The 23,062-nt window shown below is 53.3% G+C and overlaps 1 protein-coding gene across 1 annotated transcript in view; it reads left to right on the top strand.

Annotated features, from left to right (window-relative positions):
- Positions 1-23,062, top strand: part of SDK1 (sidekick cell adhesion molecule 1) — a 707,360-nt gene that overhangs the window by 609,250 nt on the left and 75,048 nt on the right. The window contains exons 33-35 of the mRNA XM_011976935.1: positions 7,119-7,254; positions 8,689-8,748; positions 11,399-11,500. Of these exons, the coding sequence (XP_011832325.1) occupies positions 7,119-7,254; positions 8,689-8,748; positions 11,399-11,500 (298 nt within the window). The remainder of the gene's footprint in view (positions 1-7,118; positions 7,255-8,688; positions 8,749-11,398; positions 11,501-23,062) is intronic.

Raw genomic sequence — 23,062 nt, 5'->3', positions numbered from 1 at the left:
CCCTCAGCCCAGCTCCCTGTCTCTAGAACTGGGAGAGTTAGGTCCTGCCCTGCTGCTCCCCACCTCAGCAGAGGGAGCTGAGTGGGAAGTTCCACAGAGGCCAGCAATGGCAAGGGGTCCAGGGGTCCCTGTGCAGGCAGCTGGAAGGAGGGAGGCTTTCCATGCAGGTCCTGCCTCCTCCCACCCCCAGGCCTTCCCTCCACTCAACCCTGCAGCCTCCAAGATGCCCACCCTCCCAGGTCTTCCCCAGAGCATTGACTTCCTCCTGCCTCCCCTACCTGGTGATGAAACCCAGGCACGCTCCTACCAGGTCATTTGCATTTAAACAGGTGCTTTTGCTTTGGCATGCCCGTAATCCCATCAATTTGGGAGGCTGAGGCAGGCAGATCACGAGGTCAAGAGATCGACATCATCCTGGCCAACATGGTGAAACCCTGTCTCTACTAAAAATACAAAAATTAGCTGGGCATAGTGGTGCGTGTCTGTAGTCCCAGCTACTTGGGAGGCTTAGGCAGGAGAATTGCGTGAACCCGGGAGGCTGCAGTGAGCAGCCCAGGAGGTTGCAGTGAGCCATGAGCCAAGATCATGCCACTGCACTCCAGCCTGGCGACAGAGTGAGACTCCATCTCGGAAAAAACAAACAACAACAAAACAAACAGGCTTTTGAAAAATGAAGAACCTCCAGAAGGCTGCTGGTGAATTTCTGAGGCATGGCAGGCCGAGGGAAGGTGTTTTGAGGTGGGGCTCCCAGTTCCCTTCAAGCTTCTCTCCACACAGATGGCCAAGCCAGGGTGCAGTGACACACAGATGAGGTCATCTTGAACTCCAGCAAGTCCCACTCCACCCCAGGGCTCTGGCTAAGCATCCGTCATGGCTGAGGCCTGGCCCAGGTGCTGTGGGCATTTAAACATGAACAAGACCCGAACATGGCCTGCCCCTGGGCATATGCAGAGTCAGAGACATGCGAAGGGCTGGCTGGGGATACGGGTCTGTGGTGCAAAGCGAACCTTTTGTTTAAAGTCGTATAATACTCTGGAGACCGTCTGGCCAGACTTCTGCCTGTTGTGGGCATGGGTTTGAGCCTGGGAGTTTGAGCAGCCAGCCCAAGCTTATATTGCAAGGTGGCTGCAAGGCCAGGACCCGAATCTAGAGCCTGACCTTGACCTCGTGGGTTCCATGGAGCTACCCTACTGATGCCTCCAAGCACCTCTGGAGTTGGAGAGCCTCTTTCACGGATTATAGACAGGTTAATCCCAAAGTCCAGGAATGGGAAATGTGGTTGAACCCAGTTCAGAACCCCATGCGGGCAGGCCTGGGCATCTCCGTGATGCCACCGGGCCCTTTATAAGTGAGGCTCCCACTGGGAAGATGGCACCTGCTAACAGAGTGGCCTCCGCCAGCTGCTACCTTCAAGGAAGCTACCCTCTGGGGGTATGGCCGCCTGTAACCCCTCCCCAAGCCTGGAAGACGCCTGCCGGGAGGGGATGCATTTTGACTCTTCAGGGATTTCTGGTGCAGACAGCGTCAGTTAGCCTGTGGGCCATATGTGGCCCCAGCCCGGGGGCTCATGGACATTTTGTCTGTTGGGCAAGGGAGATTGGCCTTTTCTCATAACTCTAAATCGTCTCATTCACCTTGACTAGAAATATCTGCAAGTCCAAGATCAGTTACCTTCGGCCCCTTCCCCTCCATCTTCCCACCCCAGAGGCTGGGAAGCCACACTTGGTCCCCAGGGAGAACATTTTTATCGTCTCAACCTCCTAACTTCCTGCCTAGTTGATAATTTTGGTGAATTGAATCCAGCGCTCCCCACCCTACCCGAGCTTCCCTCCTCCCCCAAAAGTAAATTGCGCTCTCTGTAATCCTGTCTCGTCTGTGTATCTGCAGAGCTGGCTGGAGGCCTCTGCAGTCTTCCTTCTGAGGTCCCAGTGCCTGGAGCTGCCGCGGGTCTAATCTGGGGCGAGAGGGAGGCTTTGAAGGCGACCTCAGGGTGAGGTTGCTTGGCTGGTACTTACAGAGTCCCGCCTGTAAGCTTTTGATCTGTCTGCTCGCCTCTTTGTCCTGCTGATAGTCAGTCCAGAGTCCAGAAATGGAAGCTGAGGTCTCTCATCTTCACTGCCCAGACTCCAGCCACTCCCACCCCACCACCAGTGTGAACAGCAAGGACAGGACTCCCAGCAGGACCACCTGGGACCATCTGGGTGGACCAGGAGCCTTGGGCAAAAAAAGCAGGCTCTCTGGGTGCACAGCCACGTGCTGGGTGAAAGCCTTTAGCAGGGACATGTTTCTGTGTGCTTGTCAGCGGCCCGGGAGAGGAAAGTCAGAAGCCCCCAGGGTCTTGGAAGTCTCTGGGGCTCCTTCAGCAAAGGGCTCCTGTATGTGCATTTTTGCAAGACTGATTGTTACCGGGAATAGCAGTAACCCAGGAACCCATCAAGCCCATCCGTGGCTCCAGTGGATTGGAGGAAGCTCCTTTCTGGCCAGTCTCCTTCTGGGGAGCCCACCCAAGTGGGGACTGACCTGGAACCTGGGGTAGTCCTGGTTCAGGCGCTGGGAACTGTCCCCGTAGCCTGGCTGCTGCTCCTAGACCCACCCAGACCTGCCCCTGCCCTTCACACCTCTGACTCCTGTCTAGTGGGGCTATACCAGGCACCGTGCCCGCCTCACAGAGGGCCAGCCCTTCTCCCCTCATCAAAAGCCGCCTCCTACTCCAAGGGCAGCTCAAACACCATTCCCTGCAGTTATCCTCCAGTTCTTCCCCGCAGAGCTCGCTCTTTCTGAGGCTTCAGAGCCGCCTTCCTCACTCACTCCCTGGCACCTGGTGCACGATAGCTCAGGAGATCTCATAGATGCAATGAGATGGCAAGGCTGGAATACATTCTCCGAGTGGCGGAGCTCAGTGTTTGTCTGTGATCCCCCCGTAAGATGCCCTGAGCTCTTGGTGAGTCAGTGTGAGGAGACAGGTGCAGCTTTTCAAGGAGCCAGAGCACCAGGCCTTCCTGGTGGCTCCGGGCACTGCCCTCCCTCCCTGTGGACGTAGTCAGCAGAATGACCATGGAGAGCAAACAGCCATGGAGAACACTTGCTTGTGGCTCAGTGCAGAAACCACTCTGTCTCCTCTCTCTGAAAGCCACATGGCCTGCGGAGAATCGCCTCTCTTCAGTCTCACATACTGACTTTTCCAACTTTTCCATCCATTATATTTCTTCTAAAAAGGAGGTTAAGTAAACCTTCTATTTCAATGTGGCTAACAGTTATGTTTGAAGAAGGATGCCTTACAAAATAAGGGTTTTAATTTCAGTCTCAGTAACCAGGGCTAGAGTTTGAAAGAGCAAACTGCAGGATCACTTAAGCCCAGGAGTTCAAGACCAGCCTGGGCAACATGGTGAGACCTCATCTCTACAGAAAATTTAAAAATTAGCCGGGTGTGGTGGTGCAGGCCTGTAGTCCCAGCTACTCAGGAGGCTGAGGCAGGACGATCGCTTGAGCCCAGGAGGTCGAGGCTGCAGTGAGCTCTGATCGCACCCCTGCACTCCAGCCTGGGCAACAGGGTGAGACCCTGTCTCAAAGAAAAGAAAGAGCAGATGACCTGGAACCCCCTTGTGTGGTGATGTGAGTGGATGTGCAAGTGTGTGTGTGTGTGTGTTATGCACACACAGGATTTCCACCACGCCCCCACATCTCTGGTGGTGCTTTCACCACGACACTGTCTGGAGCCAGTTTGCAATTGCATGCAATGCTGACCGGTGCCCGCTCCTAGCACAAGGGACTAATTTTTAAAGAGTGGGAGTAAAACAACTGAAAACCTAAAAGCTGCTCTGAACGCGATTCTGTAGACTCCACAGGGAGGACACTGAACACGAACCCCGTCAGCACCCCGGTTTTTAGGAGACCATCTGATATGCCCAGCCCTAAGGGAAGGGGTGCAGAGTGGGACTGGGGGCCTGGGATGGGGGAGCTGGAGAAGGAGCAAAGGAGCAGTGCAGGACACCTGTGAGTGACTATTGCTGGCATCCCAAACGCTGCTCTATCGTCAAAATCATAGAAAAGGAAAAGAGCATTTAATACAATCAGCAGACACTGTAGCCTCCCTTGCCTGCTCCCCCATCCAGCTTCTGGACTGTGCCTCCCATTCTTCCTCCTTCCTTTTCTGCCAGCTCTCAGCTTCCCAGACTCAGGTTTGGGTTTTATTTTGTTTTCCTGGCAAGTTGAGCAGTGCTGGGAACCCCATGAGCCGGTGAAGGGCTCCCTGCTGGAGAAAGTGGTCAGTGGCCACAGGGTGTGGACGGATGTGCTGGCCACGTGCCTCAGGGACCCTGCCGTGCCTTGCTGATCGTCTGCCGCTGCCTCGGGTACACTGCACCCTGGAGAGACCCTCATCTGTGCTGGCTCACTCTCTGCTTTGTTTCTCTAGCGCTATTACTGGAGGCGCTTTGAAAGGCATTTCCATCTGTAGGTTGTCCCGACAGAAGGCAAGCAGTGCCAGGGAGGGAGCGGGTATCCAGAGAAAACCTGGGATGCCCAGTTACATCTGAATTCCAGAACCATCATTTTCAGATTCTGATTTAGCGGGGTGTCTTGTTTTTTTATAGCTTAAAAAAAAAAAAAAAGCAAAAACAAGAGAGCCTCATTTGACATTGAAGTCCCGGGTTCTGGTTCAGCGGTTCTGGCCTGGTGTCTGAGCACACCCTGGCCCTGTGAAGGCGGCCAGCCGGGGCCAGAGCAGAGAGGCTGGAGCAGAGCCAGCACCAAGGTCCCCTCAGCTGCTGGTGGTAGCCAATGAAGGGTAAAGAGAGAAAAAGGAAAAGCCAGCAGAAAAAAAGTCCCTCCCAGATACTAGCCCAACTCCACCTTCCATTTGAGAATTTGGAGCCAGATGCCAGGCAGCGCCGTGTCCCCGTCTCTGCTCCGTGGTGGGCAGCGGGAGTCCTCGGACCTGGGGCTGCAGCCCACAGGATGGATACGTGACCCTTGTCACTTTCTGCAAAATTGAAGAGGGCTGTGGGGCACTGACAAGCACACCATGGGGACTCAGATGCAGCCCCCCGAACAACAGCTCTCTCAGCCCCTGGGTTTGCACACTGGGGTCGAATACCCCTAGGCCAGGAGTGGAGCTGTGTCCAGGCTGGAGTGGTGTCTAAGGGTGTGGGTTTGCAGGGCCCCTCGGATGTGGATTGCAAAGACCCAGCAAGTCCACTCAGGTGTTCCCGTTATGCTTTTCTGTGCCTTACGGGGGGATTATATCCCTTCGTGCTTTTCCTGAATTGGGAGTATTGTAGGGGAGTCAGAAAGTCCACGGAGAGGGACGGCTGCTGGCAGCCCTGCATGGCAGTGACCTGGGGGCTGCTTGAGCTAACGTGGTCGCAGACCTCATTTTGGAAAACCTCCTGAGTCCGCTGGGTACACACAGTGCCCCTCTGGTGTGTGCGTGTCACATGTTGCATGTGTGAGTGAGTGTCGTCCTCGTTGCTACCGCAGTGCAAGCCCCCCTCGCTATCCAAGCCATTCTATCAGAGAGCCTGGGGTGCAAAGAACACCGCTTCCTCCACGTGTGGGTTTTGCCTCGTGAGTAGCAAGAGTCCAAAGAGAAAGCGATTTCTCTGAACCAACCCCTTTTGGTGCCTGGGTTCAGAGAGTGAGGATCGGAGAGAGTTTGGATGCAAGGATGTGTTATTTACCAGGGCCCGCAAAACAAGTTACTACGCATTAGGTGGTTGGAAAGAGCAGAACGTTTTCTCTCACAGCTCTGGGAGCCAGAAGTCCAAACTCAAGGTGTCGTCAGGGTCCTTCTCCCTCTGAAGGCTCCAGGGAGGATCCTTCCTGCCTCTTCCAGCTTCCAGTGACCAACAACAACTCTTGGTGTTTTTCACTTACAGACGCATTACTCCAGACTCTGTCCCCATCTTCACTGGTTGTTCCACCTGTGTGTCCTGTGTCCAAACTTCCCTCTTCTCATAATTTCCCTCCACTCATCAAATTAGGACCCTCCCCCTAATCCAGTACGACCCTGTCATCACCAATTGTACGTGCAAAGACCCTATTTCCAAATAAGGTCAGGTTCACAGGCGACAGGGCTTAGATTTGAGCGTGTCTTTTAGGGGGACATAGTTCAACCCACAGCAAAGGGACTCTCGTGTGGCAAGGCTGCGGCTCTGCCCAGGGAGCAGGATGGTGCTGTGGTGTGAGGGCCTCACAGTGAGCACGGCACCAGAAGTTCCGTGCACATCCGTCCTTGGACGAGGCTCCATGGCCTCATCTTCAGCCATCTCCTGGTCAGAGCTTAGAATGTTCCTGTTCCTTATCTCCCATCTGAGTATCCCAAGAAGAGAGACCAGATGCTTGGAGGGTCAGCACCCAGATGAGTGCAAAAACAACTCCTGTGTTTAGATTCCAGCAAGACCTGAACCTCCACTTCTTATCTGCCTATGCTCCCTATTCCATGGGAGTCTAATGTGCATCTAATGAGTGCCTAGCCATGGCTTGGTAAGAACTGCAGGGTGAGAGCTGGATGGCAAGGGTGTATTGGTTGCCTGGGGCAGCTGAAACAGATCACCACACCGCAAGGCGATAGGCCAGGCCAGCCATCGTACGAGGGGCCAAGGGGATTCCAGCCTGAGGCCTGAGTCAGGCACAGTGGGGGTGGCCTGGCATGGGGAAGCATCAGTGAGGGGCACGGTAAGGCAGTCACAGCCTGGGTGGCCGGGGGCTGAGAGGGAGGGTGGGGTCAGCTGGTAGGTGCTTCAGAGCAGGCCGCCTCTCGAGATTCCACCCTGCTCTGGGCTCACCGCACAGCACGCAGCCTCCTCGCCATCCGCGTCTGTCCCCAGCCTCCTGCCCCAACCTGGGGGCTCATTTGAGGATTTGAGCTGGACGGGGGACAAAGTATTTATGTCCCCACACACATGCACGTGAAAACCGGCATTCTGAAAGTGGCTCCACAGCTCGGTGCTGTGCCCTGGGAGCTGCCTGGGTTCCTCTTGACGAATCTGACACCTGTCGCTGGAACCCGCGACTTCCTTCTGTGTAGCTGGCTAGTTAAACGGGTGGAGGTGAGCCCCGTTGCAGGCCAGCTGGGTTGACTCCCGTCGTGTGACCGAGTCGGTGTGATGTCTTTGCAGCCTCCAAGGGACGAAAGCCTGAACGGCCTTCTTCAGGGATACAGGATCTACTACCGGGAGCTGGAGTATGAAGCTGGGTCAGGCACCGAGGCCAAGACGCTCAAAAGCCCTATAGCTTTACGTGCTGAGCTCACAGGTGAGACTGTCCCCTCTGTCCTGGCGCGGGGAGCGAGGGTCCCAGGGGACCCTCAGCATCTGTTTAGTGCACATCATGGTGGGAAATGCCGCGGAGGAGGCTGAGAGAAGAGGCAGCCCTGCTCTTGGGAACAGGGAGCAGGCAGGTTTACCCACCAGGGGCACGTGGAGTGCAGGTGTGCTGCAGGCCGGTGCAGCTGCAGGAGGCAGAGGGGCCTTGTCTGCCACAGACTGTGTTAAGGGGAGAGCGGTTGCCAGGCCTCCAGGGACTGCATGCTCCCCGCATCAGTGGGGAAGGGCTTTGGGGCCTGAGATGGAGGCAGGGGGCCAGTGGGAACCTGTTGCAAAACCCAAGTCCAGGCCCCTGGTACAGACATAGGCCCCACCTGTCTGTACCAGGCACAGCCTCAGCATGGAGCCCGTGGTGCTCACCCTCGGGCTGATCTTGGCTCGGCCTGCACTGCGCCATGATCATTGCTCAGACGAGGGCCCAGCTGCCTTCAAGGCAGCTTCTAGAATCCTGGGGAGGGATGGCTGCCCACTCCCACCCCTCCTCTGTTGGACGGAGGTTAGAGGGGGTTCATTTCCTGGCACCCAGCAAATGGTGTCACAAAAATATTCTTTGCCCCTTGACATCTTCGTGCCGGGGACAGAGGAGGGAGCAGCTCCAGAACACACCGTGTGGACAGCGCCCTCCCGCTTTCTGCCATCCCCATGGCATCGGGGCTGCCTGCTTCACTCGCCAAAGCCAGCTGCGGGGCCTTCCACGCACCCAGTTCCCTCCATAAGGCCACGTGTGCAGACGGCGGCAGCTCCTGAGCTCACACAGCTTGACCCCAACACAGCGCCAGGCATGGTGTTGATGAGTGTCGGAAATGGGAAATTGCAGCACTGTAGTCTGCACTGTTGGCACACCCCGAAGGTGGCCCTTGCTGACCACCAGACAATTACCATCTCCCTGGGCTTTGTCACAAAATCAAAACACAGCACAGTAGAAGGCCCCGGGATGCGCTGGACTTATGCACCTGGTCGCGCAGCTCTCCCTGTGGTGGTTTGCTCGGCTCCTCCAGCCGGGGCTCCCTGCGTGAGCATGAGTCAGCTGCAGCTGCCCTGGGGTGACTGGGAGAAAAGGTGTCCTGCCACTTGGTACTAAGTTGTGCCAAAAACTAATGTGTTTCACTGAATCAGAGTGGTGAGGGCACCCTGCCTGTCTGGGACTGGGGTGCCTTGTGTTTATGAGGAGGTGTGGCAGCCCCCACCGGGAGCGGGTGGAAAGCGTGGGTGGCAGCGGAGTCTTTATTGCCCTGGGAGGTGCAGCGTGGGCAGTGGCTGGCATCCCAGTAAGGCGCCTGTCTCCCTCATTCCTGCCGCACATCTCCTGCAATGGCCGTGTCCCTGCGTGCTAACCGCCTTTCTGCTTTGCTTACCCCAATAGCCCAAAGCAGCTTCAAGATGGTGAACAGCAGCTCCACATCGACCATGTGTGAACTAACACGTAAGTGCGCTCTCAGCGGGAAGCCCACGCCGCGAGACGCACACACTGTGCCCAGGGCCAGCCGGCCTCTCAGTGCAAGGGAAAACCAGCCTGGATTAATGGTTCCAGTTTCTGGAATCGCCTCTCAAACGCTGTGTCTCCACATACCAAACCACCAGGGAGATAGGAAAGGAAGCTTCTAGAAACAGAGGCTGGGGAAATTTACTAATATCTGGTCTTCAAGTTTGGGACAGAGAGGAAAGCCAGATAGAACAAGATCTCTCCAGCTTCTGTATTCCTTTTTTTTTTTTTTTTATTCTATTTTTTTTTCATTCTATTTTTTTTCTATTTTTTTCATTCTATTTTTTTTTACATTCTATTTCCAATGCCAGTCTTACTCCATCTGTTCATAATTTCAAAACTCTTTCTTTTTTCTCTTCTTTTCTTTTCTCTCTCTTTTTTTTTTTTTATTTTATTTTTTAAAGAGACAGAGTCTCACTCTGTTGCCCAGGCTGGAGTGCAGTGGCGCGATCACGGCTCACTGCAGCCTTGAACTCCTGGCTCAAGTGATCCTCCTGCCTCAGCCCCCCAAGTAGCTGGGACTACAGGCTTGTGCCACCATGCCTGGCTAATTGTTTGTTGTTGTTGTTGTTGTTGTTGTTGTTTAAGAGACAGGGTTTTGCCATGTTGTACAGGCTGGTCTTGAATGCCTGGACTCAAGCGATCCTCTTGTCTCAACCTCCCAAGATGCTAGGGCTATAGGCGTGAGCCACTGCACCCAGCCTCTTTCTTTTTTTATTGTGTTAAAATACATATAACAGAAAATGGACTTTCTTAACCATTTTTAAGTGTACAGTTCAGTGGCATTAAGCACATTCAGGCCATTATGCAGCCGTCACCATCATTCTCCAGAACTTTCTCATCTTCCCAAACTGAAACTGTCCCTGTTACATACTAACTCCTTATACCCCATCCCCACCAGCACCCACATTCAACTTTCTGTCTGGATGGATTCGACAACTCTGGGGACCTTATAGAAGGGGAATCATGTAGTATTTGTCTTTTCGTGGCTGGCTTATTTCATGAGCTTAACGTCTTCAAGGTCCATGCATGTCAGGGCAGGCGTCAGAATCTTAGTCAAGACTGAATAATATCCTGTCGAATGAAAGACCACATTTTGTTTATCCGCTCAGCCTCCCTTCGCCCTTTAAACAAACCGTGTTGTTTCTCCTTTGATTCCTAGCTAGGGAGGAGTTTCAAAATCCAACTCAGGGGCTAGACATGGAGCCATAATGTGATCGACTTCAACAGGGAACTTGGCCAGTTTGGGAAGTGGACCAGGCAGGAGGGAGGGGCTGGCCCTCCCCGAGCCTGCTGTGTTCCAGCATCCTGCAGGGGTGGGGGTGATATGCAGGGCAGCACAGGTCCAGCATGGCCCAAGCGCACCACCATCCGCACTAGCACAGAGGTGCCAGGCACACACGCGGGGCCTCGGAAAAGCCAAGCCACCCACAGAGCAGTGTTAACCAGTGGGAGAACATTCCAGAATGTTTTGGCTTAAAGGTCAATGACTCTCACCCTGTCACTTACTGCAGAGCTGGCGCTTGGCCCCTGCCCCGGGGAGCTCTCTGTGTGCGGCAGCCCATGCCCGTTCTTTCCCAGGACATGGCCACTAAGGTCTCAGAGGCCTTTGGTTACCAGTGTCTTTCCACATTCCATTTTCAATGCCACAGTCTTACTCCATCTGTGCATAATTTCAAGGAGAGATTCTGAACCAAAAGGCAGGCCCAGGTTATGTTCTCTATTCTACATCAGGGGTCTCCAACCACTTTGACACCAGGGGTGGGTTTTGTGGCAGACAATTTTTGCATAGACCAGGTGGTGGGGGATGGTTTTGGGAGGATGCAACCGCATCCCACTTGTTGTGCACTTTATTTCTATTATTAGTACATTGTAATATAGAATGAAATAATCCTACAACTCACCATCGTGTGGAATCAGTGGGAGCCCTGAGCTTGTTTTCCTGCAACTAGACAGTCCCATCTTGCGGGGAGTGGAGACAGTGACAGATCATCAGGCATTAGATTCTCGTAAGAGTGCAAACCCTATTGGGAACCGCATGTGCGAGGGAGCGAGGTCGTGCAAGGCATAAGGAGCGCGCAACCTAGATCCCTCGCACGCACAGCTCCCACTAGGGTTTGCACTTCTATGAGAATCTAAGCTTACCTGACAGAAGGCAGAGCTCAGGTGCAATGCAAGAGATGGGGAGCAGCTCTCAATACCCATGAAGCTTTGCTCGCTCACCCGCCACTCACCTCCTGCTTTGCAACCTGGTTCTTCACAGGTCATGGTTAGTGGCCCAGGGGTTGGGGACCCCTGTTCTAAATCCTTTACGTTAGAGGAGGGAGCTCCATGCCCATGCTGCCTTTTACCTGAACACAGGACAGGATGGATGCGTCTTTTTCTTAAAGGTGGTGGGTGCTTAATTAATATGGAGGAGAGAAGAAGGGTGCCCTGGTCACAGAAGATGCAGGCATTTCACAGATTTCTAACAATCCTCGCTCCTCTCCTTGGAGGGTGCTGCTTGCTTCATTGTGGTTCATAGGGGGAACTTTGGAAGAACAGAAGGTGTCCTGGTGGAAGCTGATCCATGTTTCCTTCAACCCTGCAGATTTAAAGAAGTACCGGCGCTATGAAGTAATAATGACTGCCTATAACATCATTGGTGAGAGCCCAGCCAGCGCACCCGTGGAGGTCTTTGTCGGCGAGGCTGGTAAGCTCTGTGCACCTCCAACCCCACTGCCAGAGAGGGCCACAGTGGTGGGGACAGCCAAGCATGCTGTGCCCAAGCCCCTCAGGTGTCCAGCAGTGTTCTTCCTCCTTGAACACATTGCTGCCAGGGCCGAGGTCTCCATGCCACTGGCAGGAAAAGATGGGCTCAGCTGAGAGGTGGAATTTCCTGACAGCTTCAGTGAATGGTCAAGTCTTGCTTTTGCGACCTCAAGGGTTTGTTGGATACCTGGGGCCGTCATATTTACTGTGGCTTTGCTCTACGAGCGTGGCGTTAACTCAGTGGGGATCTAGGTGTGTGGGAAATGGAACCTCGTTATCGGGAGGGGTAAATGTTTGTATCTGCATCGGTCCTTCAGTGGGCTTCGGCAGTGGCCTGATGACCAGAACCAGCCTGGTAACCTGGTAACAGCCCATTCTCTGCCCAGGTGCCTTGAGCCCCCTGGATCCTGGCGTCCTACCCCCGGGCGCAGGTCTGGGAAAGCCACATGGGCCATTGTCTCCACCCCTTTTAGATAAGATGTGACTCTTGGGTCCGATTCAAGGGACTCTGCCTTCTGTGGGGCTCATAGTGGGAAGCAACGTCTGTTTTTAGATCAGATCCTGTCCCTATCCCTCTCTGGGCCCAGTGTGCCTCAGGTAATGACAGCAACGCCCTCCCTTCGGCCGAGGAGACCACAGAAGCTCACCCTCCTCGCTGGATGGTGACTTGAAAGAGTTCCCTGATTTCACTCAGAGCCTGGTGTTCCTGCTCCGTTCCGCTGGTGCAGATTTAGAAGGGTGTTGCTTCAGGTCCGAAATAATTAGAGTGTCCCTGAGGACAGAGGCTCAGCCCAGCAGGAGCTGCGGACTGCGGGGGCCAGAGGAGGGAAACACATCAGATGACCTTTTGCAATTGGGAAGGGTTATGATTATGAACCAATCGATAGCACCAAGGGTCAAGCCCAACAGATTTTTTCCGGAATGGCCAAGCAGTATTTGCATACAAATGAGGATGCATGGAGAGAGGCACCAAGAGCATAGGGTATTTCTGCCTCTCTTTGCACGAAAATGTGTTCAAAGGGGTCACTCAGAGCCACCGAGGTACAGCTCAGCATTCCCTCAGGGATGGACCTGGCTGTAGAAGAGCCCCCCCATGGTGGGGCCAAGGGTGCTGTCAGGAAGGGGTGTCAGGGTGCCATCAGTAACGGGTGGGTGTCACTGCAGACAGTGACTATGGCAGATTCTGTGCTCTCCAGTTGTATTCAGGTGACTGGGCCCCAGTTGGCCCCCATGGCTGGGGGTGGGTCAGCCTGTGGCATGGGGGGAGCACGGGACAGGAGGATCGGGAACCGCAATGTCTGAACTGCAAGCAGCATGTGTGGGTGTCGGAGCTCTGCCTTAGGGTTCACCTGTGCCTGGGGGTAGGATGCCAGGATCCAGGGGGCTCAGGGCACCTGGGCAGGCCCTGAGTGTCAGGGACCGAGGCAGACGTTCAGAGAAAAGAGCTTCAGCAAGCGAGGGGTGCCAGGAGGGGGTTCAGGAAGCCAGGGGTGGCGTGGGAAACTGGGGGGTCACGCCAGGGCCAGCCAAGCGGCAATGAGACTGGATGCCCAGCGCCTGGCTCCAGGTCTGTGCCCAGCGCCCGGCTCCAGCTCTGTGCCCAGCACCCAGCTCCAGTTCTAGGGTCTGTGCTGTTTGTGTCTTAGTTCCTTCTCACACTGCTGTAAAGGGACAGGGTAATTTATAAGAAAAGATGTTTACTTGGCTTACAATTCTGCAGGTTGCACAGGAAGCATGGTGGTCTCTGCTTCCGGGGCGGCCTCAGGAAGTCTCCAATCATGGTAGAAGGCGAAGGGGGAGCAGGCATCTCACACGGCACAAAGAGGAGCAAGCGAGAGCGAGGGGGAGGTGCCACATGTTTAATGACCAGATCTCATGAGAACTAAGCCATTCATGAGAAACCCACCTCCATGTCCCCATCCCCTCCCGCCAGGCCCCACCTCCACATTGGGGATTATAGCTCGACATGAGATTTGGGCAGGGACACATCCAGACCATATGGGTCTGTCATTGTGGTAAGATGCGTGTAACATGTAAACCATCCTCTGTGTGCAATTCAGCAGCATTCAGAATGTTGAGCAGCCATCACCAACATCCACCGCTGAGACTTTCTCTTCTTCCCAAACAGAAATCCCATACCTATTAAGCAGGCCTCCTGTTCCCTCTGTTCCCATCCTGGGCAGCCTCTCACTTACTCTGTGTCACTGCAAATTCATCTGTTCTCAGTACTTCGTACAAATGGAGCTGTGTGATGCTTGTCTTTCTGTGTCTGGATCCTTGCCCTCGGCGTGAGGTTTTTGAGGTTCACCCGAGTTGTAGCAGATGTCGGAATTTCCTTCCTTTTCATGGCTCAGTAATATTCCATTGCATGCATTTACCATATTTGGTGTGTCTGCTCCTCCAGGGATGGTCACTCAGGGGCCTTCCCCCTTTTAGACTTGTGAGTGTGCTGCTGTGAGTGGGGGAGCAAAGGGCTTTTTAGCAGTGCGGAGCTGAGACAGCCCAGGTGTGGGGAGGCAGCTGCAGAGGCTGCAGGTGGGCCCGGCCTCTGAGGTTAGCATCACGGTGCGATGTGGCTTCTCCCTTCCCCACTGGGCCCCCATCTCCCTTCCCTCCCCTCCCCACATGTATGTCCCTGCTCCAGCCCTCCCTTCCAGAGGCCTGCCCTTCTGCGCCCCCTCCTCTTCAACATACGCACGCCCTCCACGTGACTCACCTCTGCCCAGAGGCCTGGGCTCTGCCACCTGCACCCTTTGCAGTCCCACAGAAGGGAAAGGAAAGCCTACTTGCTGTGCCCACGCCACCAAGGCCTTTTCCACGCACACACACAAGCTCCACGTGGCCACGCTGCACTGCCCACAGAGCTCGAAGGCAGGTGCTGAGAGTCAGCAGAGCCGGTTCCCACAGCGTCATACCCGCCCGGAGTGCCCTGTGCAGCCCCTCCAGTTTAACTTGGTTGAGGCCTGAAGCACCCTTTTTGCATTTTTTTTTCTTTTTTTGAGATGGTGTCTTGCTCTGTCACCCAGGCTGGAGTGCAGTGGCATGATCTCAGCTCACTGCAACCTCCACCTCCACTTGAGAGAATTGCTCTCAAGTAATTCTCCTGCCTCAGCCTCCTGAGTAGCTGGGATTACAGGCACCCACCACCACGTCCGGCTAATTTTTTGTGTTTTTAGTAGAGGCGGGGTTTCACCATGTTAGCCAGGATGGTCTCGATCTCCTGACCTCACAATCTGCTCACCTCAGCCTCCCAAAGTGTCGTTTAGGCTTTTATCCCCGGAGGAGCAGCTGCTGCTGCCCCCAGGAAGCCTTCTCTGTCCCCTCCCTCTAGGTGGGGCTGAGATTTCTCCTCTGTGCTGTATCCTGAGTGCTTCGTGCACAGCTCTGCCTTCCCCCCAGCAGCGGGACTGTCTTCTCTTTAATGCTGCTCCTCCCCCTTAGACCACAGCTGCTTCATCCCCAACAGCTCCTCACCCCAGGGTTATTGCCACAGGTGCTCAGAATATCTTTGTCATTCGGGCAAATCCCAAACTTCCACAGGGCAGGAGAGCAGCCGGGGAAACCCTGCACCCAGGGACATGTCCTGGAGACAAGGCCTCCCAGATGCACTGAGATGAAGGCAGGTGGAATCAGTGTCTCATCGCAGAGCTGCAGGGAAGGCTAATCAGAAGCTCCTCATCCTGAGGAAGGGGAGGGAGAAGGAAAGGGTGGCTCTGTCCCCATAACAGCAGATAACACTGTCACCATCTGCCACACAGGCACTCATGTCCTGGGCTGGTCTTTCCATGGGGCTCCTTCCTGAGGCTCCTGGCAGTAGGGAGGGAGAGGCAGAGCTGGTGAGGGTGCACAGGCTGGCAGAAGCTGTGCATCCACTTTAGGGCCCTGGCAGGCGGGGAGCAGCGCCAGGAGCCGGGGTTCACACAAGGGAATGTAACCGCCCAGCAGGCTCCTCCTGCCTGCCGCACAGACAAAACCAGTTCACTAAGCCCATGGTATTGCAGTAAAGACAGAGTTTAATTAGAGCCCAGCCACGTGGGGGAACCAGAGTTCTCACTGGAGTCAGTCTCCCTGAGGGCTCAGAGGTTAGACTTTTCCAGGACAGTTTGGTGGGCGTTCGGGCTGGGGAGCAGGTGCTGCTGATTGGCTGGGGATGCCGTCACAGGGCGTGAGAAATGGTCCTCACCTGCTGAGTCCACCTCTGAGTGGGGCCACAGGACCGCCTGAGCTGTGAGTCATGAATCCAGGTAGGGTCAGTCCATTTTCAGAATGCAAAAGTCTGAAAAGCATCTCCAAAGATCAATCTTAGTTTCCATAATAGTGATGTTATCTTTAGAAGCAACTGGGGAAGTCACTAATCTTGTGACCTCTGGTCACATGACTCCTGAGCAGTGAGGGATTATAGCTTATGGGCTGGGTGCGGTGGCTCACTTCTGTCATCCCAGCACTTTGGGAGGCTGAGGCGGGTGAATCACCAGGTCAGGAGTTCAAGACCAGCCTGGATAACATGGTGAAACCCCATCTCTACTAAAAATACAAAAAATTAGCTGGGCATGGTGGCACCTGCCTATAATCCCAGCTACTCAGGAGGCTGAGGCAGGAGAATCGCTTGAACCGGGACCCAGGAGGCAGAGGTTGCAGTGAGCCAAAATCGCACCACTGCACTCCAGCCTGGGTGACAGAGTGACTCCATCTCAAAGAAAAAAAAAAAGGAGGCTTACATTTTAGCTGAGTTCAGGCTTCTCTCATACTCCTAATCTCTCAGCCTTTTATTAGTTTTACAAAGCCAGTTTCCACCCCTAAATGAGGAGGGGGATTGGCTTTAGGGAAGGATCATTATCAGCCTTGCTATAAGTTAAACTAAAAATTAAATTCCCAGACACAGCCCCTGCACCCAGGTCTCTGCTCCGCCCCACCCATCGGATGGGGGTTGGCTCTTGCACACCCAGAACAACTCACGCGTCTCCCGCGCCAGGCCTGGCAGTGCCACCCCTGCAGGTGAACACCTCAGCTGTTGTTCGGCCTCAGCACACTCCTCCAGGCTCTGTGTTTACACTGCAGAGAGTTTCCTGGAAGGAGAAAGCCGGTTCGTCATTCCCTTTCTAGCCTCTGCTTCTCACAGCCCGAGTACCTGCCTTGTAATAACCCTAATCTGCTGAGGAGAGACACTGCGAACATATTGACTTAGAGCAAGTAGGCCTTCAGAAAAGGAAATTAAATTGGGCCAGCTTCCGTCGCCTCGGCTGGAAGCTTCAGAGCATCACAAACTCGTGGGCCCGAAATGCTCAAAGGCTTTTATGAAAACTAAGACTTTGCTATGGGCCTATAGGTAAACGTGCATGTCCAAGCGTCGGCTCTACCATTTACTGCCTGCGTGACCACGGGCAAGTCGCTTAACCCCTCTGAGTCCGGCCTTGAGACCTCGTGCTGCTGTGGGGAGACCTGTGAGTGAGGAGACTCAGGTTCTGGCTTCATTGCTGCCATTATCACACCAGTCTTGCTCACAAGATGAGTGTCCAGAATGTGCCTGGCCTGGGGTCAGCCCCAGTCAGTATTTGGTGAATGACAGGGACCCTGGGTGAGTGACTCGGTTTGTCTGGCCTCATCTGTAAAATGATGAAATGTTCAGAATAGATGATCTCTGGGTCCCCTCAAGTTCAAATACGTGATACTTAAATCTGTTTAACCTCAGAGAGAAAGGGTCATTTTTAGATTTTTAGCTGAGATTGATGTACAAGCCCAGGCATTACAAATTGGTAAAAATAATACATTGGTAAGGAGTGCAGTATGCAGGAGGTAGGACCCAACACCAGCAAGCTTAAGCTGGAAGAATCATTATTAACTCCTGCACTGGAAGAGTTGCGGAGCCTGGGACAGCTTCAGGCATGGCTGGATCCAGCGCCCCAGCACGCTGCTCCATGTGGCCTCTTGGATCCACTTTCCTCCTAGTTGGCTCCTTCCTTGGTCAGGCTCTTCATCAAGGTTGCCATACAGCCCTAGGCACAGAGAACTTCCCTTTTCTGCAGTGGAAGTCCACTGCCCTTAGTTGCATATCTGTCCCCCAACTATTTGCTACAGTCAACGTCCTGAGGTTTCCAAAGCCAGGGAGGCGTCATCTCTGCCTGGACCACATGGGCCAACTGTGAGGCAAGAGGGTCCCTAGAGGAGATCCAGTGCCACCGTCAGAAGAAGGGGACCCGGGCATTCACCATGACAGCTGTCCTGCAGTGCTGATGGGCAGAGTTTGACTAGGCGGCCAGAACTTTTCCTGGTGGAGGTATGGGCAGTGTCTGTGGCTTCCTCAGCAGGAGAGCTGTTCAGATGACCCAGCCAGAGTTCCGGGCCCAGCTCCACGTTCCGCAGCATTCCGGGCACTGTGGGGTATAAAGGAACCATGCTCCAGCCTTCCAGACACTCACTATTCATGGACGGACCCTGGTCTCAGGATAAGCCTGCACTCCTGCCCAGACCCCAAGCAGGCATCTCAGCCCCTGCCTGTATTTCCAGAGCCCCCAGGCTCCCCCTTCCTTGAGCATGTGCCCCCTCACCCATACCAAGCTGTGTCCGCCTGGGATGACCGCTCCCCACTCCCGTCCCTGGCAGGACACACAGTCCTCCCTCCCACGCAGCCCTGCATCCACACTAGCCCTTGGAGGGGCAGCTGTCTTCTCTCTCCCGGGCGGAACTAGCTGTTTCTTCCTCTGCTCCAGAACATGCTGCATACGCAGCTCTTTGCATATCCACCTGAGGACGGGTCTTTTTCTCTCTGAGTTCCACGAGGGCAGGGATCCCTCTTATCCCCAGAACCTTAGCATAAGGCCAGAACACAGAAAACATTCTGAAGATGTTAGAGGAAGGGAGGAAGGGAGAGAAACACATTTAGACAGGAAGGGAGGAAGGAGAGGAGCAACAGGCATAGCCCAGGCCACCAGCCCACAAGCACAAGTGACTGAGTGACTCCTGAGTTCGAAGCGGGGATGGAGCAGCCCCAGGGCCCAGGGAGCTCAGGGAGGGCCTAAAGCAAGGCTTCCTGTCCAGAGGTGCCCGGCCCAGCTCTCCTGTTTGCCCTGCAACCACTGTGCTTTCCCAGGAGCTCTAAAACAATGAAAACTTTCAAACAAAACAAAACAGCAAAGCTGGCCTCACACGCCAAACAAAGCCCATGGTTTTCTGTTCGTTTCTGAATCCACGCTGACCGAAAACTGATCCAGCCCCAGTTGTGTTGTGGGGACAGTAGGGGCAGGCAGGTTCTACCCACTCTGCCATGGGGGATCCTGGCGCGGACAAGCATGGCCCCCAGCCTAGCTCCCAGGAACTGCAAGAGCGAGGCCCCCTCTCCTAGAGCAGGGCCCTCCGACACCCACACCGGCCGCTGGGACCCCTCGTGCGGCTTTGTCATCCCCAGGGTCGCTCTTTCACCAGAGTTCATGGCAGCTGCCCAAGGACAGAACCTCCAAATAAAAAGAGGTGCCATGTCCCCACACAGGCCATCTCCTTGGAGCCTGTGGCCTCGTGGTTCCCTCGACCCTTAGCTCATCCCTGGAGCCAGCTCACCTTCCCCACCTGCTGAGCCCTGCCACCGACGGTTCGGGTCACTCAGCGGTCCTGGGGGCTTCCGGGACCTACAGCTGGGAAGCTGGGTTGGGGTGAATCAGGAGGAAGGATAAATCAATGAGTAAAGCCCCCAACTGCTCCAGCTTCCCAGGGAAAGAACAGAAGCCCCCAGCCCACCTCACCAAGCCCTCAAATGCTGTGAGCATGCCTGCTGTCTGCCCAGTGAGTCTAGGAGGTGCCTCGGAATCTCCTGGGCCCCTGTAGACAGTGCGGGCACAGGCATGGCCCTTCTCTGGGGAGGAAGGTGCCCCTCCCAGCCTCCTCCTCCACAGGCTTTCTCCAGATCTTGCCCTGTGCTTTGGGGTCTAGTAGTAGCCAGACCTGGGATGGCCACCCCTGGCATCTGTAGCCTCCTTCTGGGGGCTGCAAGTAGTGGGGGCTCCAGCATGTCTACGTAGGAGGGGCTCAAGAGCCTCACTGTGATTCAGAGTGGGGCTTGGGACCCATCTTGACTGTGTTTGTGGCCCGGGTTGTGTCCATGTCGGGTGCATTATGTCTGTGTGAGGGGGTGTGAGACAGGACAGGTGGGCTCGCTGCTGCATGAGGCATGGGGGCCAAGGCCAGGGAGGCACCAGATGGAGTGGGCAGGGCTGGGTCCCAGGTGGGGGTAAACCTCCATAGATAACCCATTATTACCATTATTTTCCATCATCCAATACATTTGCACAAGGCTATGAGTCCAGCACCTTGCTATTAGAAATGAAGCTACTCTGAACACTGTTACAAATCTTTTCCAACGTCTCCAATGCCTGCCTTGGGATAAAACGCTAGAAGCAGAATTTCTGGTCCAATGGCATGAACATTTTTCACCTTTGAAATACTTCAACTAATTGACACCCTGCAGCGGTGACCAGATACAGGTCTCAGGGTCCATTCCTCTTCCCTCCTGCTTTTAAATCTTTCCTAGTTTGTTAGGCAAAATGGTATCTCATTATTATTTTCCTAGATGGGCTTTTAAATGACTGGTCTGTAATTAAATGCCTGTGGAGCTCATGGTCATTTTTCCCATGGGGGGTCTGTTACAAGGTAAACGGACCCAAAATGTTCGAAGAGTTTCTTTGAGCAGACAGCAATTTATGAATCAGGCAGCACCAATCCAAAGGTGCTTTGGGGTTCTGCAGAGGGAACACAAGGGGAAGGTTTTCATGGTGTGAACATGGGAGCTGGACAAAGAAAATACTTGATTTAAGACTATGTTGTTGCCTTCTTTGGTCTCAACTGTTAGAAAATCCCTAGTTGTATTGGTTTTCATGCTGCTGATAAAGACATACCCAAGACTGGGTAATTTGTAAAGTAAAAGAGGTTGAATGGACTCACAGTTCCACGTGGCTAGGGAGGCCTCACTATCATGGTGGAAGGCGAAAGGCACATCTTATATGGTGGCAGGCAAGAGAGAATGAGAGCCAACCCCTTATAAAATCAACTCTCATGAGACTTATTCACTACCATGAGAACAGCATGGGGGAAACCACGCCCATGATTCAGTTCGCTTTCACTGGGCCTCTTCCACAACATGTGGGAATGATGGGAGCTATAATTCAAGGTGAGATTTGGGTAGGGACACAGCCCAACCATATCACGAGTTGTATATCTGCCTTTAGTTGCATCTCTATCTCCAAACTAGTTGCTACAGCCAACGTCCTGAGGTGCCCTCAGTAAGTTGCTGGCAGCTTCTGATTGGTTGGGCTTAAGTTTTATTTTTCTTTAATATGGGCATTTACAAGAAATAGCCCAGGTTCAGTTTTGTTTAGGTTTGCAGAACCAGCAAGATCAAGGTTGTCTCCATGGCTTAACGGACTTTGCTCAGGGGATTCTCAAGCCTGGTCTCCATTTTATTTTATTTTAATGGGTCCCAGTGTTTCATGTTGGTTTTTTGGAGCTTCTTATGTATTAGGGATATCATGTTTAATCATGTTTATGGCAAATACTTTTCCCTTTCTCTTGTTTGTCTTTAATTTTATTGTGTTTAAATGTGTGTGCTCAAACCTCCAGATCTGAGGCATCTTTCTTTCCTATTTTGAGACCAAGTAAATATTCACCCAGATTTTTAAAAATAATGTTCATGGTTTAATATTTTCCATTAAACTCTTTCGTCCTCCTGGAATTAATTCTGAGCCTGGCGTGAAGTGAGCTTCTAAATAGATCACTTGTTTCCAGAGACGTTTTTTCCCCGGAAACCATCTATTGATTTTTAATTTCTTTGTGATGCATCTTAATCATGTTTTAAATTCTTACACACAGTCAAGTCTGTCTGAGGACGTTCCTTCGTTCACAGACATCTTTGCCCTGGTACCTCTAAAGCTTTCATTTGTATCAGTTTATTACACATTTTTTTCATGTTTAGGAGAGCTTGTCTTATTCCTCTTTGTTTTCTAACATTTCTCAGCCATTCTATGAATTTTACAATCATTTTGGCAGCTTCTCAAAAAAAAAGCAAATGCTCCTGGGATTTTGATGGAAAGGTGTTAAATAGGAAAGGGATTTGGAAATGCCTGCCGTCCTCCTCCTCTTCGTCTGTCCGTGCTTGCTCCCGGGAGCTGGCCGTCCCTCCAGCACTATGCTGCTGGCCTGGCAGTGCTCCTGGTGCAGGTCCTGCTGTTGCTTGTCAAGCCATTCCTGGCAGTTTTATTGCAGTGGTTGCTGTGAGCCTGGATATTGTAATGGCTTGTTCCTGCTCTGCCCACCGCCGATCGCAGCTTGAGACTGAGGCTCACATGGTTACTCAGGCATGTTAAATATTAGTCCAGCAAAAGGAGCAACATAGGTTTTCCCCAAAAAGGGAGCCAGGACTTGCTTTTTTTCTACACCCAATGGAGAGTGACTGCTGAGCTGAGGTCAGAGCCCAGTGTCCAGCACTATGGCCTTTAGCCCCACAAATTTCACCAAAAAAAAGAAGACAGACCAACACCCACGCTCAGCATTTAAAATCACTGGGTGGGGCGGGCATGGTGGCCCGTGCCTGTAATCCTAGCACTTTGAGAGGCCGAGGCGGGCGGATCACTTGAGGTCAGGAGTTTGAGACCAGCCTGGCAAAACCCCATCTTTACTAAAAATACAAACATTAGCTGGAAATCGCTTGAACCCGGGAGGCAGAGGTTGCAGTGAGCCGAGATTGTGCCACTGCACTCCAGCCAGGGCAATTGAGTGAGACTCTCTCTCACAAAATAAATACAATAAAATCACTTGGTGGCTTTAGGTGGTGTTTTTTTGCTTACGGTGTACATGTGGCTATGGAAGACAGAGAAGTGTCTTGAAAATATTTGTTTGCTTTTTTTTTTTTCTAAGAAAGAAAAAATTGTCATACAATATGGGTCCTACCTTTCTTCTAAGTGTGCCAAGTTTTTAATTACTGTTGGTTGGAATGAGAGAAAAAAAAAAATAGCACAGCTTCTAGCTGTTTCAGCTCCCCCTAGTGACAAATGAAGCCAGTCCTAGTGCCTATTAAGTGAAATTAAAAGGATTCAGTGATGCTAGTTTGAAAACATGTGTTTGTAGGGAAGAGTGAATGGCACTTGTTTACAGGGTAATGAACGTCACAACCCCCTACTTCACAGGCTACAATATCTCATCCTCGACGTTCTGAGGGCTTCCTGGGTAATTATTAACATATCACGCGATAATGACATTGTGCAAACCACAGGCCGCCCCTGTCATTTCTGTGGCCAGTCTCTCCAGCTGATGCCGGTGGGCCGGGCTGCGTGCAGGGCCATCTACGTGACCCTGGATGATGGATGAACATCTGCCGAGAGCCTACTGTGCGCTGGGCACAGATGGTCACCATCCCCTGGGTGGGAGCCGTTGCTCTGTTTCACAGACGAGAGTGATGAGCCAGCTTTATCTGAGGTCTGCAGGTGGCTCCCTGGGCTCCGTCCCTCCCTCTGGGCTGCAGCTC

This window comes from Mandrillus leucophaeus, unplaced genomic scaffold (genome assembly GCF_000951045.1).
Source record: "Mandrillus leucophaeus isolate KB7577 unplaced genomic scaffold, Mleu.le_1.0 Scaffold171, whole genome shotgun sequence".
NCBI lineage: Eukaryota > Metazoa > Chordata > Mammalia > Primates > Cercopithecidae > Mandrillus > Mandrillus leucophaeus.
The sequence above is the reverse complement of the archived record's forward strand: the minus strand, read 5'-3'. Positions and strand labels throughout refer to the sequence as shown.